The sequence below is a fragment of the Terrapene carolina genome, unplaced genomic scaffold (assembly GCF_002925995.2).
Source record: "Terrapene carolina triunguis isolate 2854851 unplaced genomic scaffold, T_m_triunguis-2.0 Scaffold58, whole genome shotgun sequence".
NCBI classification, from domain to species: Eukaryota; Metazoa; Chordata; order Testudines; family Emydidae; genus Terrapene; species Terrapene triunguis.
This window is the reverse complement of record NW_020664409.1, coordinates 75,473,579-75,489,221: the sequence shown is the minus strand read 5'-3', so window position 1 is coordinate 75,489,221 and position 15,643 is coordinate 75,473,579. Positions and strand designations below refer to the sequence as shown.

At 38.7% G+C, this 15,643-nt stretch overlaps 1 protein-coding gene across 2 annotated transcripts in view; it reads right to left on the bottom strand.

Moving 5' to 3' along the window:
- Positions 1–11,603: 11,603 nt before the first annotated feature.
- MTDH (metadherin) overlaps positions 11,604–15,643 on the bottom strand; it is a 51,826-nt gene continuing 47,786 nt past the window's right edge. For both annotated transcript variants that reach the window (XM_024204826.3, XM_029913606.1), the window contains 2 exons: positions 13,253–13,409; positions 11,604–11,932 (listed from right to left, as the gene is read on the bottom strand). In XM_024204826.3, the coding sequence (XP_024060594.2) occupies positions 11,862–11,932; positions 13,253–13,409 (228 nt within the window). In that variant the 3' untranslated portion in view covers positions 11,604–11,861. The remainder of the gene's footprint in view (positions 11,933–13,252; positions 13,410–15,643) is intronic.

Below are 15,643 nucleotides of genomic sequence, written 5' to 3'. Positions count from 1 at the left end.
AAACACTGGGACCATACGCTGCCATGCTTTGTTATGCAATGATTCCAGACTACGTGCTACTGGCCTGGCGTGGTAAAGTGTCCTACCATGGCGGACAGAATAAGGCTGCCCTCCCCAGAAACCTTTTGCAAAGGCTTTGGGAGTACACATCCAGGAGAGTTTTATGGAGATGTCCCTGGAGGATTTCCGCTTCATTCCCAGACACGTTAACAGACTTTTCCAGTAGCTGTACTGGCCGCGAATGCCAGGGCAAATTAATCATTAAACACGCTTGCTTTTAAACCATGTCTAATATTTACAAAAGGTACACTCACCAGAGGTCCCTTCTCCGCCTTCAGGGTCTTGGGTGGGTTCAGGGGCTACTGGCTCCAGGTCCAGGGTGAAAAACATCCTGGCTGTTGGGGAAACCAGTTTCTCCCCTTCCTTGCTGTGCGCTATCTTCCTCGTCCCCAAAACCGGCTTCCATGTTGTGTGCTTCTCCATTGACGGAGTCAAAGCACAGGGTTGGGGTAGTGGTGGCTGCACCTCCTAGCATTGCATGCAGCTCATCATAGAAGCGGCATGTTTGGGGCTCTGATCCGGAGCGGCCATTTGCCTCTCTGGTTTTCTGGTAGGCTTGCCTCAGCTCCTTAATTTTCACGTGGCACTGCTTTGCGTCCATTATAGCCTCTGTCCTTCATGCCCTTGGAGACTTTTTCAAATGTTTTGGCATTTCGTTTCCTGGAACGGAGTTCAGCTAGCACAGATTCATCTCCCCATACGGCGATGAGATCCCGTACCTCCCATTCGGTCCTTGCTGGAGCGCTTTTGCGATCCTGGGACTCCATCATGGTCACCTCTGCTGATGAGATCTGCACTCACTTGCACCTTGCCACGCTGGCCAAACAAGAAATGAGATTCAAAAGTTCGCGGGCCTTTTCCTGTCTACCTGGCCAGTGCATCTGAGTTGAGAGCGCTGTCCAGAATGGTCACAATGGAGCACTCTGGGATAGCTCCCGGAGGCCAATACCGTTGAATTGCATCCACACTGCCACAAAATCGACCAAGCAAGGCCGAGTTCAGCGCTAATCCCCTCGGAGATGGAATAAAGAAATCGATTTAAAGAGCCCTTAAGAAAAAAAAAAAAAGGGGGCTTCGTTGTGTGGACAGGTCCAGGCTTAAATCAAGGTAATGCTGCTAAATTCGACCTAAAATCGTAGTGTAGACCAGGTCTTAGTGACTGCATGTTGGATGGAGCGAGGAGGGTACACTGTAGAGGTCAAGGGTAGGATGACCAGACAGCAAGTGTGAAAAAATCAGCACAGGGGGTGGCGGGTAATACGAGCCTATATAAGAAAAAGACCCAAAAATCAGGACTGTCCCTATAAAATCTGGACATCTGGTCACCCTACTCAAGGGAGTCAGAAAAAGGAAGTTGCAGTAGTCAGGGGAGGGAAGCTATGAGGGCCTGGACAACAGTGCCACTGACCCACATTAGTTTGTCATGTTCATTTTTCTCATCCTTCCTTCAAGAACATCCTCCAATAATTTCCTCAGTAGCAGTCAAAACAGAGTACAGCTCAGATTAAACAATTGTAGTCTTTATTGGTAGTTTACAGGAGAGAACAGAGACTAAGGTGGTCAAAACATGTATATTGAAGCTTGAAGATCATAGCATCACCTTTAAAGCTGGCAGTGTAAACTTGAGTGGTGTAAGAAAGTAAGATAGGTGAAAGTCCCCTTTTCCACACAGTGAAGATGTTCTCTCAATACATCTTTGTGACTTTGAAGAGTGACGTCCTCTCCTATTTGAGGTTAGCCTGATATCTCAATCCGTTATGATTTACCTGGTCTGTGAGGTGATAACGTAAGTTACAATACACAGTAGCATTTAAGATTTTGGCCAAATTCAGCCTTAGGATAAGCAAGCACATCCCCTCCTTCCCCCTCCCCAAGAAGCCGAATTCTAATTTCACGCCACTGTACCCCTGATTTGTAAATGGAGATCAAATTTGGGCTCAACAGGAGTTGCACTTTTTATGCTAGGACTGAATTTAATTCTTATTTTATACACAAATCTAAAGAAATGGACTATCCTGATGATGTATAATTCCAGGATGCGTCATTGTCCGTGCGAGCAAGTTATACTTGCTGGGGAAACCATAATGAATTTTGGACAAATTGACAATGTTTCTTTAAACACTCTTCAAGGAATTCAAAGGTTTTCACAAAATCTAAAAATGTTTTAGTTAGTGTAATTTCAATGAAAACTGTTTAGACTTTAACATTTACTGGTAATGTCTGCAATACACTAGAAAAGGTAAAACTTCTCTGTTTTCACTATCCACTCTGAGTAAAGTGTATAAAGTAAATGACAAACGATGAAAAGTAAAGTTGTTTTTAAAAAATCTGTTACATTTTAGTACTCTCGGAATTAAAGAAAGCTTTAAAAATATGCTTTAATTGGAGAGTTCCTTTAAATGCAATCAATTAAATACAATAGTGTGGTTGAGATTTTAACTTCCATTAATGAAATAAATTCAGTAAAATTATTCAGTGTGCAATTTCAAAATCTGCTTCACATATTTTGATGATTGCACTTTGTGCAAGACTATTTAAGAAAAACTCTTACTTAGGCCTGCGGTTTGTGTTTATTAAGTCAAACAAAATGGACAGTTGGAAGACAAGTTTATTAAATATTCAGCTTCCTACCACTGTCATCACTTCCGTTAAAGGCTGAGAAAGCTTTGAAACTACATGTCTGGGTCCTCCAAGAAAGACCTCAAGCAAAAAAGGAAGAAAATATTCAAAATAATCCTAATATTGCCAGATTTTTTTTAAAAAAAGAGGAAAATTAAAAACTGATTTTCACTTTCAACCCAATTTACAAAATTCAAAGGGTGGTAAGGACTATTTGTGACTATACATAAATTAGCTCTCGACTCCCCTCTCCCCCTCCCGACTAAAGTTTTTAATGTAATTAGTTTCTGATCCTAGAGCCGGACATATAACATAATATTTTTCAGTAGGATGGCTAACAGTCAAAGGGGCAGTGCAAACCAATTATCAATCTTTATTAGTTATTTAAAAGTCCAAAGATGAGTTTTAAATAATAGTTTTAAGTGTTTGTCAAATATGCTCAAGTAAAAAGCAACAGAGGGTCCTGTGGCACCTTTAAGACTAACAGAAGTATTGGAGCATAAGCTTTCGTGGGTGAATGCCCACTTCATCAGGCGCAAGCATTCACCCACGAAAGCTTATGCTGCAATACTTCTGTTCGTCTTAAAGGTGCCACAGGACCCTCTGTTGCTTTTTACAGATTCAGACTAACACGACTACCCCTCTGATACTATGCTCAAGTAGTTTACAGTCTTACAATGCACTGTCATACAACCATAATTAAATTCACCACTTTTCAGCAATGTGGTTGAGTTCAGCATTAGAATCAGAAATACCTATTTTCCTTAAGAAGCACTTCTCACCATGAGTGAATTATCTTGCAAACTTTTATATTCTTGAGCTGAGGCACAGTTTCCTTTAAATCATTTAGTGTCAACAAAAATAATCTGCTATATCAACAAAAATCCCTAAATGAATCAATTGCTGAAAAATAAGTAAAGAATTTCTGGGCTATAGGGAAGCAAAATGTAATTGAATGAAATTAACAAAGAGCTAAGGAAAACTAATCAACACAAATTATTTTAAGACACTTGCATTATAAGACTTTTTAAACTCTCTGGAATTAGACTAATCATACAATGGTTTACTGGTTACAATCATTACTACCTGAATAGGTATTTTCCTGTTTCATGTATGCTTTATTAGCTTATCTGTAAACACAATAACTATTTCAACTGATTGCTTTCATTCATATCAGTGTCACTTTTCATAAATACTTGTAACCATCTGCTAATACACAAGTGCAGTAACAACTTAGTTCATTTTGAGGGTAAATAGCACAGAGTGTCAAAGGGTCTCACTCAAGTTACATACGCGCACTTACCTTAAATCAGACTGCAAGCTTATAAAGAATCAGAGGAATCAATCTCTTATTCAATTCTTAACATCTCGTTTGACTTCCGGTTCAGGATTCAAACCATGTTAAATAGATGGGGCAAGTTATCTTGTATTCCCCAGTAGAACTTAAACTGGTTTTGTTAGAAAACTAAGATGGTTCAAGTACCAATATCATTAAAACATACCACAAAAACTCCACAGCTCAGTATCCAGATGGCAAATATTTGTGAGCGTATCTGTATTTTCTATTCAGAAACACCAGATGCTGTTTGGCCTAAATACCTGGGGTGGAAACCTGGCCCTATTGAAGTCAACAGGAGCTCTGCCATGGACTTTAACAGGACCAAGATTTCATCTGTTTTTATTAAAAGAGGCTTTTCTGTCCATTTCTTATTGGAATGCAAAATGTCTTAAGGTATATTCTGATATAATATGAAGTGTTTAATTCTTACAATAGTTTCTAGAGCTCTCTGGTAGTCAGAAAAGGGAAACTGCAATGTGGTATTAAGAGATATTCCAATCAAGCCTATAGTCCAAAGTTGTGTAAATATCCTCAACCATTTAAAATACATACATACAAATACATACTACTTAATGTAGGTTCTCTTGGTCCAATAATACTCCAATCAAGATGCCTGGTAATACAATTTCCTAGTAGCAGGTGGAGAAAATAAAAAGCAAAACTTTGGGAAACCATCCCTTTACAATATGAACTGCCCCAGCTGAATAAATGCTTTTGAAAGCTGTCAAACAGGGAAAACCATCAAAAGGAAGAAAAAAACCCATAAAAAATGAACATTCTAAATAAAAGGCTAGAAGGCAAAGACACAAACCTGACTGCATTCATCATCAGAACTGCTCACACTAAAACCACGAGAAAAACATATGAAACAATCTTTAAATAAAATATTAAAAGAAACACCTTTGACCACAGAGGGTGCTCCCAAAGAACCTCATTCCGCATCATCAGAACAAACTTGGTATCTGGATTAGCCTAAGGGGAAATAAGTGTGACCCATATCCAAATAAGCCAGTCCAGACACCAGGGAACTGCCCTAGAAGTACATAAGGCCAGAACAGACATAGGATGAGTATATAAAATGAGCGTGGGACAACTGTGTGCAGGATCCACCTACCACTCTGCTGTGACATATATAAAAGTTGTAGCAACAGAAGGAAAAAAAATGCATGCAAAGCCAGATAGCAGCCCCACAGTTTTCGAGAAGCCTTCTTTCTGCCAATGAAGGTAGCCACTGACCTGGTACAGAGCATGCTGGTGAACATAAGAACGCCCACACTGGATCAGACCAAAGGTCCATCTAGTCCAGTATCCTGTCTTTCAACAGTGGCCAATGCCAGGTGCCCCAGAGGGAATGAACAGAACATGTAATCAAGTGATCCATCCCGTGTCACTCATTCCCAGCCTCTGGCAAACAGAGGCTAGGGACACCATCCCTGTCCAGCTTGGCAAATAGCCATTGATGGACCTATTCTCCATGAATTTATCTAGCTCTTTTTTGAACCCTGTTATAATCTTGGCCTTCACAACATCCTCTGGCAAGGAGTTCCACAGGTTGACTGTGCGTTGTGTGAAGAAATACTTCCTTTTGTTTATTTCGAACCTGCTGCCTGGGTATATTCTTGGCAACACAGGCATCCTGATGGAATCTCAGATCTGGTTATAGAAACTATAGACGTCTTTTAGGAAACCAGTATTTTCATTCAAATTCATAGCCTTCTCATGTTTAGTATCTGTTTTGTTTCTGGGAGAGAAAAGATAGCTAAAAGGAACTAAGAAGGCAAACACTAGAGGTAGTGTCTTCACCAGGTTGTCTAGTAAGTTAAGTACCTGCAGGGAGAAGGGTCTCTAGGGGTACATGTACACTGCAGCTGGGAGCAAGCCTCCTAGTGCGGGTAGACTCTCAGCAGCACCACTTGAGCTAGCATGCTAACAATAACAGTACAGACATTGTGGCTCGTGCTCTCATGCTCCCCCCACCCCATTCCTGCCAACCAAGTCTGAGTTTGGGTAGCTAGCCCAAGCCTCTGCTGGAGCCACAATGTCCACACACAATTTTTAATGCACTAGCTTGAGCCCCGCTAGCATGAGTTTGTCTACCTGGGCTGGGAGGCTCATTCCCAGCAGCACTGTAGACATGCTCTAACTGTTCAACTCACATGGTTGAGGAGATGGCCACTAAAAGATCATTTTAGGATCAGAAATCTTTCCAGTATCTAGCTTATGGACTGAAAAGGAGAAACCATGAAAGCATTCAGGATAAGGTAAGGCATGCAAGGAATTATAAGTCTGGTTTAAGCTTGTCAACTTTGTTAAGAAACTGGGATAATTCTTCAGTGGTTCTCAGCCAGAGGGATGTTTTTACCCATCAGATGGCCACAGCTTGAATCTACGGGCAACTAGCAAACTTATTGCCTCTTTTGGAGGTAAGTTAGGAACTTCAAGATGAAACAAATACAAGGGTTTCTTTATGCAGTAGGCCCCCAAAACACCTGAAAGCACATCAGCACAAGTAGTAATTTATCACGTGTGTAACAGTGCATATTCCCTACTCCCAAAAAACATTCTCCTCCAAAGCTGTAGGGGATGTAACACTGGCCACAGGAAAACAGATCCTGCCTGAGGAAGATGGATGGCATAAACTGAGGATTAGGTTTATGAGAACTAGATAGACAGGTCTCCCGGACCACTTTGGAACTACCAGAGCAATCTTTATCCATTGATGTGGATGTTTTCTGGAGGACCTTCTCTATTCATCAGATGGAAATGGCATATGCCTGTTTGAAGTCACATGGGTGAAGATATGGACAACCACAGATAGAGCATTGAGCTGGGTGACTACTACGTCACTTGCACCTACATTTCCCATCATTATCAAGGAAGCTCACCACGTGACAGTTCCCACTCTTTAAAGTCACTCTGGCTGAGGCTCAGACTCTCATTGTGTTCAATAGCTCGGATTATAGCAAAATGACAGACACTCCATCACAAGACTGGTGATGGGTGCTCAAGAATGTAGCCTAGTTCCCAGTTACAGCAGCACATGAGGTGGGATGGCTCGCTTCTGACTGCCTTTATAACCCAGCATGAGCTTCCAAGGACCAAACTGCATTGACAATTTGGGTGATACCTGAAAATGATTTTGCTTGTATTAGCTAGCTGTCTAGAGATGGATGGTCATATAAGTGCTATCCTTTGGATAGAAGCCTAAACACCATTTGATAGCCCACTAACAATGCTGTCAGTTTAAAGTGCCACAGTGACCCCCAAATCCACTGTGCCGAACAGTGGTCTGCTCCTGTGCTGGTATCTATTGGCACCTTAACAGGATTGACACCTCCCCCAGTCAGACAAGCATGTGGGAATCATGGTGCCCAAGTAACACAGCGACTTGCAAGATTAGAACTTTGAAATGGGAAGGAACAAATATAATTGCACCAAGGTAAATTTCATGGAGTAGCTAAGTGAAACATTCAGCAGCAAAGTCTGACAAGGGAGTCCATGCCTGGGCAAACACCTGGAGCCCCTTTAGGTCCCAGCTCCCCTTAAGAGTTCAATGTGAGTGGTTGAGTCCTTACTGAACTGTACCTTCTCCCCCAGCATGTGCTGAAAGTGACATACTGAGTAAATTTAGGGTAAGAGACTACTTGCTACAATTGCTTGAGCTGCACAAATCCTCATCTGAGATTGCCAGAGAGTTTTGATCCATAATTGAGCCATGAGTAGCAAAAACCCAAGTTAGCTGAAACTGCTTTGTTTTGTTTTAAAGGATTTCAGAACACTGTACACTGTTGTACTAGAAGTTTAGCCTGAAACACTGAACACATCCTGGTTCCACTGGAGAAGCAAAAGTACTTCAATTCACTAGAAAAATCAGCTTAGTACAATGGGGAAGTATTTAAAAACCAAAGTTGTCAACAGGTATGTAAGTTGAGAGGGAGACCCTTTATATGGTTAGGCTCTCTTTGTTAAAATGAGTTCTAGTGCCAGCAAGTATAGCTATGATTGAACATGAGCAGGTTTAAAGTGACTGGCAGACTGTTGGGTTTTGGGGTTCTGTGCTTGTGTAAATCAATATTCAGAGCAACTTGCCGTACAAAATAGACTAGGATAATATTCAGAAGGCTGCCCCTGAAAAAGGATTTATTTTTTCCACTGCATGAGCATGTTCACAACAGGACAGAAAAGTCAGAAGAACTGCTGGACTTAGTGTTCTGTTAACAGAGAGGATCTAGCAACATCTGGGGAGCCACGTGCTGTCTGTCCTCATTTTCCCAAGGTTCCTTCAGCTGGTTCCCTTGGCTCCAGGCCACTAAAAGAATTGGGAACTCACTATCCACTTGGACAGTAATCACTGCCTCTGAAAGGTAGCAAGAAAAATAGGTGAATGACTGTACAGAAAGTTCAAGGGACTCTCACAAGTGAACCCTTAACTAATATTGACTAAATCCACGGCTAAAAACCTGATAATCAGAACTCCACAGCTCAAATGGAGGTGTAAATTATTCACCTGCATGAAGATGGGAACTCAGCTGGTATGAACTGTTGGGCTAATCCATGTTGTATAGCTAACATCAAAGTTTTGTTTTCCTATCTTCATCATACTGTCCACTCTCTAGACTGGTATATTTAGGCTGAAGAGAAAAAATTAAAAAAAAACAACAAATAAAGATCTGCCCTCTTGACAGTAGTATGCAGATTAGGATGTGGAATATAAATGAAACTTGAATACATGACTACAAGAATTCCAAACATGTTTTACATTACCTTATTCAACTGGGAACCTTCTGAGTAATTTAATTACTTACCATTTACATTAGCCATAAAGCAGTTTACTAACTTTGAAAGTCTACTTTAGTCATGCATTCACTCAAGACCTATTCCTCAGATCAGGCTTCCAGATGGGGAACTACTGGTAATATGGCAGCTTCCAATGAGAAAATTCCAAGAGAAATAGTGATACTAATGGCATTTCTATAAACCGTTTTGAAAATTCATTTTTAATGTATACATTCTTCGGTAAATATTTTCATAAGGTTTTTCTACTGTAAGTTTTCCTTTAAGTTTATGAAAGGAGATATCAGAAATACAGTTTTCATCCACCTTGAACCAACTTGCAGGTTGCTAGCTTTGTAACAAAGCACTAGGAATTCTGTACATTTTCCCTAAAAGAAAAAAAGAAATTAAACCATGCAACAACTATCCACTTATACATCACAACCACAATTTCTGTAAAGTTGTGTATATAAACCATTTGGGAAATATTACAAAGAACAATACATTAGATTCAATTATGAAAACATTCCACAACATTCAGCAAAACGAGCATCTTCATTTCTTTAAACTGTATTCTTTTCTCTCTCTGCTCCAGGTGTAGTTTATCATTAAGACTATTCATTACTTGGGTAAAAGAAAAGCAATAAGTAGATATTTTTAAACTTCCATTCATAGACAAATTTCATCTTCCTCTGGGGCCATTTTTGTCAAATAAGATTAGTGTCCAATTTTCCAAGACAATCAATCCATATACTTCCTAGTGAAAAAATGACTGGGAGTGCTGCTAAGAGGACGGCATTCTGAAGTTAAGACTGGGCAGAAGAAAATTAATGTGCATAAATTAGGAACAGCAGTTTGTTTAGCAGCAAGTCTGCTTTATTTGCAACAAGTTTTATTAAGATGTCAAGTGATTCAAGGACTTATTTGGCAACCCTAAGCAGTCAACTCCCTCTGTCAAGAGAGACGAAAAAATATAACACTTAAGTCATCCAATTTTTAAAGCTTTTTTGGGAAACATCATTACTTAAGGTCCTCAAACCCCTCCTCAGAATGCCACTTCTAGCCAAGTGTAGAGACTGGGAACCATGCAAAACAGTTTTGGACATTCACTATAAACCTAAATTTAAAACAGGTAAAGTATGTGTCACACTTACTAAAAAAAGCAAGCAAAATGTTATTTACAAGCAATAGCACTTTACATGATTTCATTTTTAACATTCCCTTTTTAAAAATTCCTGTGGAAAACTGTATTTCAGTTCAGTTTACATGGAATCCTGGATAGGCATCAAGGCTTAAACGTTACTCCCTTCCAGTAAATAAAACAATATTATCAATTTGCTCAATTTATTTTAAACAAATCAACTTAGAAATGTCATTGAATTAAACAAAACTTTTGAACATATAAACACATTTGCCATGTTCTTGACATAGGTATTGATACCTGTATAAGTTAGTATTCATTTATTAGGAAAGCTGTCAATTAGTAAGGCATGTCTTCAGTACAATTAAAATCAGCTTGTTTCTTTAACTATTCTTGTCTTGCAAGTAAATACTATCAAACTGCAGTCCTGTATAAGATAATAGTGGATGGCTGATCAGTACCATTGGTTACAGCTTCATTTCTTTGCCACACAAAAACCAACAAAGTCAATCACATGAAATAAATCATGGCTCTTTACCAGAATTCAATAAGTGATGTTAATTATGGTCCTTATCAAACACAAGTTTGGAAAGGCTATTTACAGTGTACATGGCTGAGCATGCACATTTATAGATACAAAGAAACCTGCCACTTTGATACGATGCAATTACACAGTGCCTGAAAATAAGGACAATTCTCAAACACTATTTTAATCAACAGTTTCAAGTGGGAAATATTCTTTATTTTACAACTGCTACACTTGCATGGAATTTCTTATAAAAACACTAATCCCCTTCAAGAAGTCTAGATGCATATTCTACATACTACAGGTTAAGGCAGTAAAAAAAATGTATTCCTGATAACTGGTGGTCTTGACAATGTCAATTAAAGCTGTCTGAAGCCATTCTTTCATTCTCCACCAAATCCTTAAAGTCCTGTACAGTTAGTGAATGAAAACAGCTGATCTTGCTTTAAAAAAAAATTAACAAAGGGAAAGGTAATTAATAAATGATAAGGGGAAAGGAAAATATGAATTTTATTTTAAGAGTCTAAAAATGATCAGGGATGAGTTTTAAATGAGTCAACCTACCAACCCCAAAATAAAAGGAATAAAGGATAAAGTAGAAAACAATAGAACTGATTTTATGCACATTGCCACATTCTTAATTAAAATATACTGTTACTTTGAACAATTCAAGTAATGTAATAGAGGCTATCAAAAATAACTTCATGAACCATACTCAAGTTTCAGCAATCACATTCTCAGCCTTTTAGCCCACCAATTTTTATTTTCTTTAACTTTTTATAATAAACCATGAAGGTTGAACTGTACAAATGGATTTTTATTTAATGATTTTATTTGCACTTGTGATTCCTTTAATGGTTAGCATGCTTGGCTAACCAGCATATTGTAAAAATATGGCAGATTATGTATTTAATCAAAGCACTTTGATTTAGGCATGAAGCAAAATCAAATGGTAGATCTCAGTTTCTTATGCATCACTCAAAAGAGATGCAAGAAACACCACCTATTTTATAGACAACTATTTTACAGACAACCCTTTCTTAAAAAAAAAAAAAAAATCAATACTTTATTCCCAGCTGCAGATGAGATAGGGCATAATCTGTTGTAAACAGGGCACTGTGTTGTAAAACCAGGTTTTTTTTAATTTTTTTTTTTTTTAAAGATCTTTCCCTTACAGTGGGAAAAAAAGACTCTTCAAAGCATCTTCCAGCACTGTAGCACTTTCTGCTGCTCTCTCTATCACAATTTCCTTTGATTCCTTTTTAAAGATGGTCGTGTTCACAGCAGTTCTGTTTTAAAAATCAGTTGAAATATATAAAATTCTGTACATGTTCACAAATTATTGCATAAACAGCATAATCTTCATGACAGCGTTTCACCAACACACGTCCATCTCAGGAAATTCACGTTTCCCTTCTTGCTTTTTTCTTCTTTTTAACTTGTTTTGGGGACTCCCAGCTATCTTCAGACTTGGCTAAAAAAGTTGTAACAAAAAACAAAATGAAACCCATGTAAAAGGTTCAGGACATTTATGCACAATTCACTTCAAAAATATTAATTCAGTACACTTCACATTAATTTACGATGAAGTTATGCAGAAATATAGCATGTACTGTTCAAGCAGTTTTTGCAAAGTTCTACTCCCCACCCCCCCACAGGTCAAGTACAATTTGATCAGCCATGCAAAAGATGACAACCTAAATTTAAAATAGTCTATTACTTAAATTCCTCTCACATGATGGGCTCTGGTTTTGTGCTTTAAAACATTTAGGAATCTTTCAAATTATTACACAACAGTAAGCTTTTCAGCCCTTTTGTAGCTAAGTTAGGATTCTCTAAATTTTTAGTACTCAAGTGACAGTGGTCTAGTGTACTAGCTTGTTCTTTTCTAGACACTTTAAATACACAAATCACAATCTCACTGTCACCTTGTACTCTCCCCCTCCGCATTTGTTGTATCCATCAGTTGGCTCCCCTCATATACTTACACTGCAAGCTCTTTGAGGTAGGCACCATCTTTTTGATACATATGAGTACAGTACTTAGTAGAACAGGTTCCTGATCCCTGGTTTGGGGCCACTAGGTACTAATTAGCACAATGCAAACAAAAACCATACCACCACCAATAGTTTAGGCTGAGGTGCATATGGCAGAAAGCCATATGCCACATCCACCTGCCCAGTACCCAACTACTCCCATGTTATCACTTGCTCTTTCATGACTACTACAATTCACTGAAACATTCTGAACTACAATCTATCACTTATGCATTAATACTCAAATTTGCTCAATCCAAAGGGAGAAAAAAAACTGTTAATGTTTTTCAACAAGGCTGGTCCTTAAACACTATAGTGATTGGCCCCTTATAAATTCCAAAATAGAAAAGATAATCAAGACTAATAGCACTTCTTACAGTTAGTAAGAAGACAGGGCGGTGTTGTACAAGCTTTTCATATAAGTCTGCCAAAGATCTTAGTCATAACACGAATCTCTAGTTCTGACTTTAGTAAGCAAAATTTATCAAGTATGCTGAATTGTTCATATTCCAACAGCTTGATACAAGCGTCCAGTAGGGACTCGAAAATGCTAGACACCAGTTTCATTTGTGATACAAAAATGATTTGAATCCAGGTTTCCATACAGCAAAAAGCTAGTGCATTTGCCAAATATAGATCTTCCTTCTCTCCCTTCCCCGCACCCAGCAGATGGTTAAATAATACTCCAGTTATTAAGCATGTAAATTTAACAGAAAAAAAGTCAGCATGATTTGATCTTCATACTGAGTGTTACTTACTTTGTGGAGGAGGCACACTGTTTTGCTTAATATTGGGACTGGAAACATCTGTCTCTTGTAGCATCTGTGGCACTTGGGAAGGGATCTTGTCAGAATCACTCTCTGATACAATTACAGATGGCTCAGTAGAAACAGCAAGTGGAGGAGTCTCCTCAGGCTATTTTGAAACAAACATTTTTTGGATTAATTTGGTCAAGTATAGATTATATAATATTAAGAATTGTTTAAGCACTGGCATTTCTGGTTGAATACTTACAGGTCTTCTGAAAGGATAATACTGAAAACAAATCTAAACTACGATTAATGTCTTGTCAAATTTTACCAACAGAGTCATAAGATCATGGCTGCCCTCTAGTGGAAAAAAATGAATTAGTTTGAATAAATGTTTAAGGGGATACTAGGCCATTTCATTCCTCTAGTCAAAGTAACTGGGGTGAGGAGAAAGGAAAAATAACCCAAAGGATAGAAAGAATTTGATCTAGTTTACAGGAATGTATTTATTACAGCTGCATAGTGCACTGTGAAATATGACATACTTTTATTTCATAGTAATACAATCGATCATTTAAGCAGGACTATGCATAACTCCAATTACTACAAGGTTCATAAGATCACACATTCTACAGTAATCAGAAAGTGTCTAGTTAATGTTGCTTAAGTATTCACAATACCATGTCTGTACAGTCATATACTACTACGATAACATTACATACTTGCAAAATTTGTGAGATTTTAATGGTGACCACTGTATAATGGCCTAATGAAAAGATACTTTATAGCATTATCCCATTAGCTACATTATAGTATTTAAAAGAAGCAAATTTAATTACTGCATGCTGTTTTGGAGATACACATGTTCAAATATTGCAGGCAGCACTTGTATTTTAAGTAAAACCGTTTTATGTAACCTGTTTGTATGGCACTTATCTGGATTCAAGCACAATAAAATACAAGCCAAAACACAAAGATCAGAAAGGTAGCCACCCCAAACACCAGACAGAACAAAAAGGAATATGGCACACGAAAAAAAAAACCTCCAACTTTCAGGGTAAACCACTTGACTAAAAAGGACTTAAATCCTAAGGAATAGGGGAGAGACTGAGTAACAGATGAAAAGACAATGTAGGGTCTCTATAAAAAGTGGTTACAGATAAGTCCAAGCTGCTTTAGCCTGACGCTACCAAGGCAACTGTCAGACTACTGAGAAAAGGTCTGCCTTCAGCCCCATGACGACTGAGTCTAGGGACAAACAAACTGATTGTAACGGACAGGCAAGATCATAAACCAAGATCATAAGCCCTATGTACTACTCAAGTACATAGGGCTTAGATTTTATATCTACTGATTTATATCATGCCCAGTCATGACATCTGGGCACCTTATAATCAAAAAAACTTTATGGGAACCTTATAGTAAACTCTTACAAGAAATACCCACATTGCTAAGAATAATTTCTCAGTTATGGAAGTCTTTATATACAAGGATATCCAATTGAATCCGGTAGAATGCCATGAGTTAGAGCAGGTCCCAAAGGATGAGCACGACTGACTCAATTCCATTTGCTATCGTGAGTAGCAAGTAAGGGTACATCTACCTAGCAAAACACACCTGCAGCAGAGCCCAAGTCAATAGACTTGGGCTTGTACTGCAGGGCTAAAACTAGCAATGTAGACACTTTGGGTGCAGCCTGGGCTCTGAAATTCAGTGAGTGGGGAGAGTCTTGGAGCCCAGTCTCCAGCTCAATCCTTAATGTCTAAATTGCTATTTTTAGCCCTGCAGCAAAAGCCCAAGTCAGTTGACCCAGACTCAGACTCACTGCCCTAGGTCTTTTTTGCTGTGTAGATGTACCCTAAGAGGCCACATTTTGCAGCTTGTTGTAAATCAATTTCAAAGGAAGCCAAACTATGGAGCACCTAGTAATCTAGTCTAGATTTCACAAAGTTATGGATGGTGGAGGCAGGTCAGCCTTGCAGACAGGGAGGGACTTGTCAGATGGTAATAACCACAACAGTATGTCCAGGCTCAGAAAGCAGGAGGGTTGTCTATTCTCTGACTTATTTTACCAACACCCTCCGTAGTCTCCAGAAAAGACAGGCACATCTGTCAAACTGATTAAAACCATAATCACTACCCTCAGTCTTCTTTTGGATAGAGTTTTAACCAGTTTTCTCATCATAATAAGAGTTACCTAGAAAGTCTGCTCACTGGATGACAGTCAAGAATGAGTTAATAAAATGGGATAGTTATGTATCATCAGCATACTGATACTGCAATCCATTCTTCTGTATGCCTTCCCCACCCCTAGGTGAAGATGAACAAGAGTACAAGATTATTTTCAGTACCCTCCAACCAAGGATAAACAAAGCAAGTCTACAGCAGACTCACCAATAC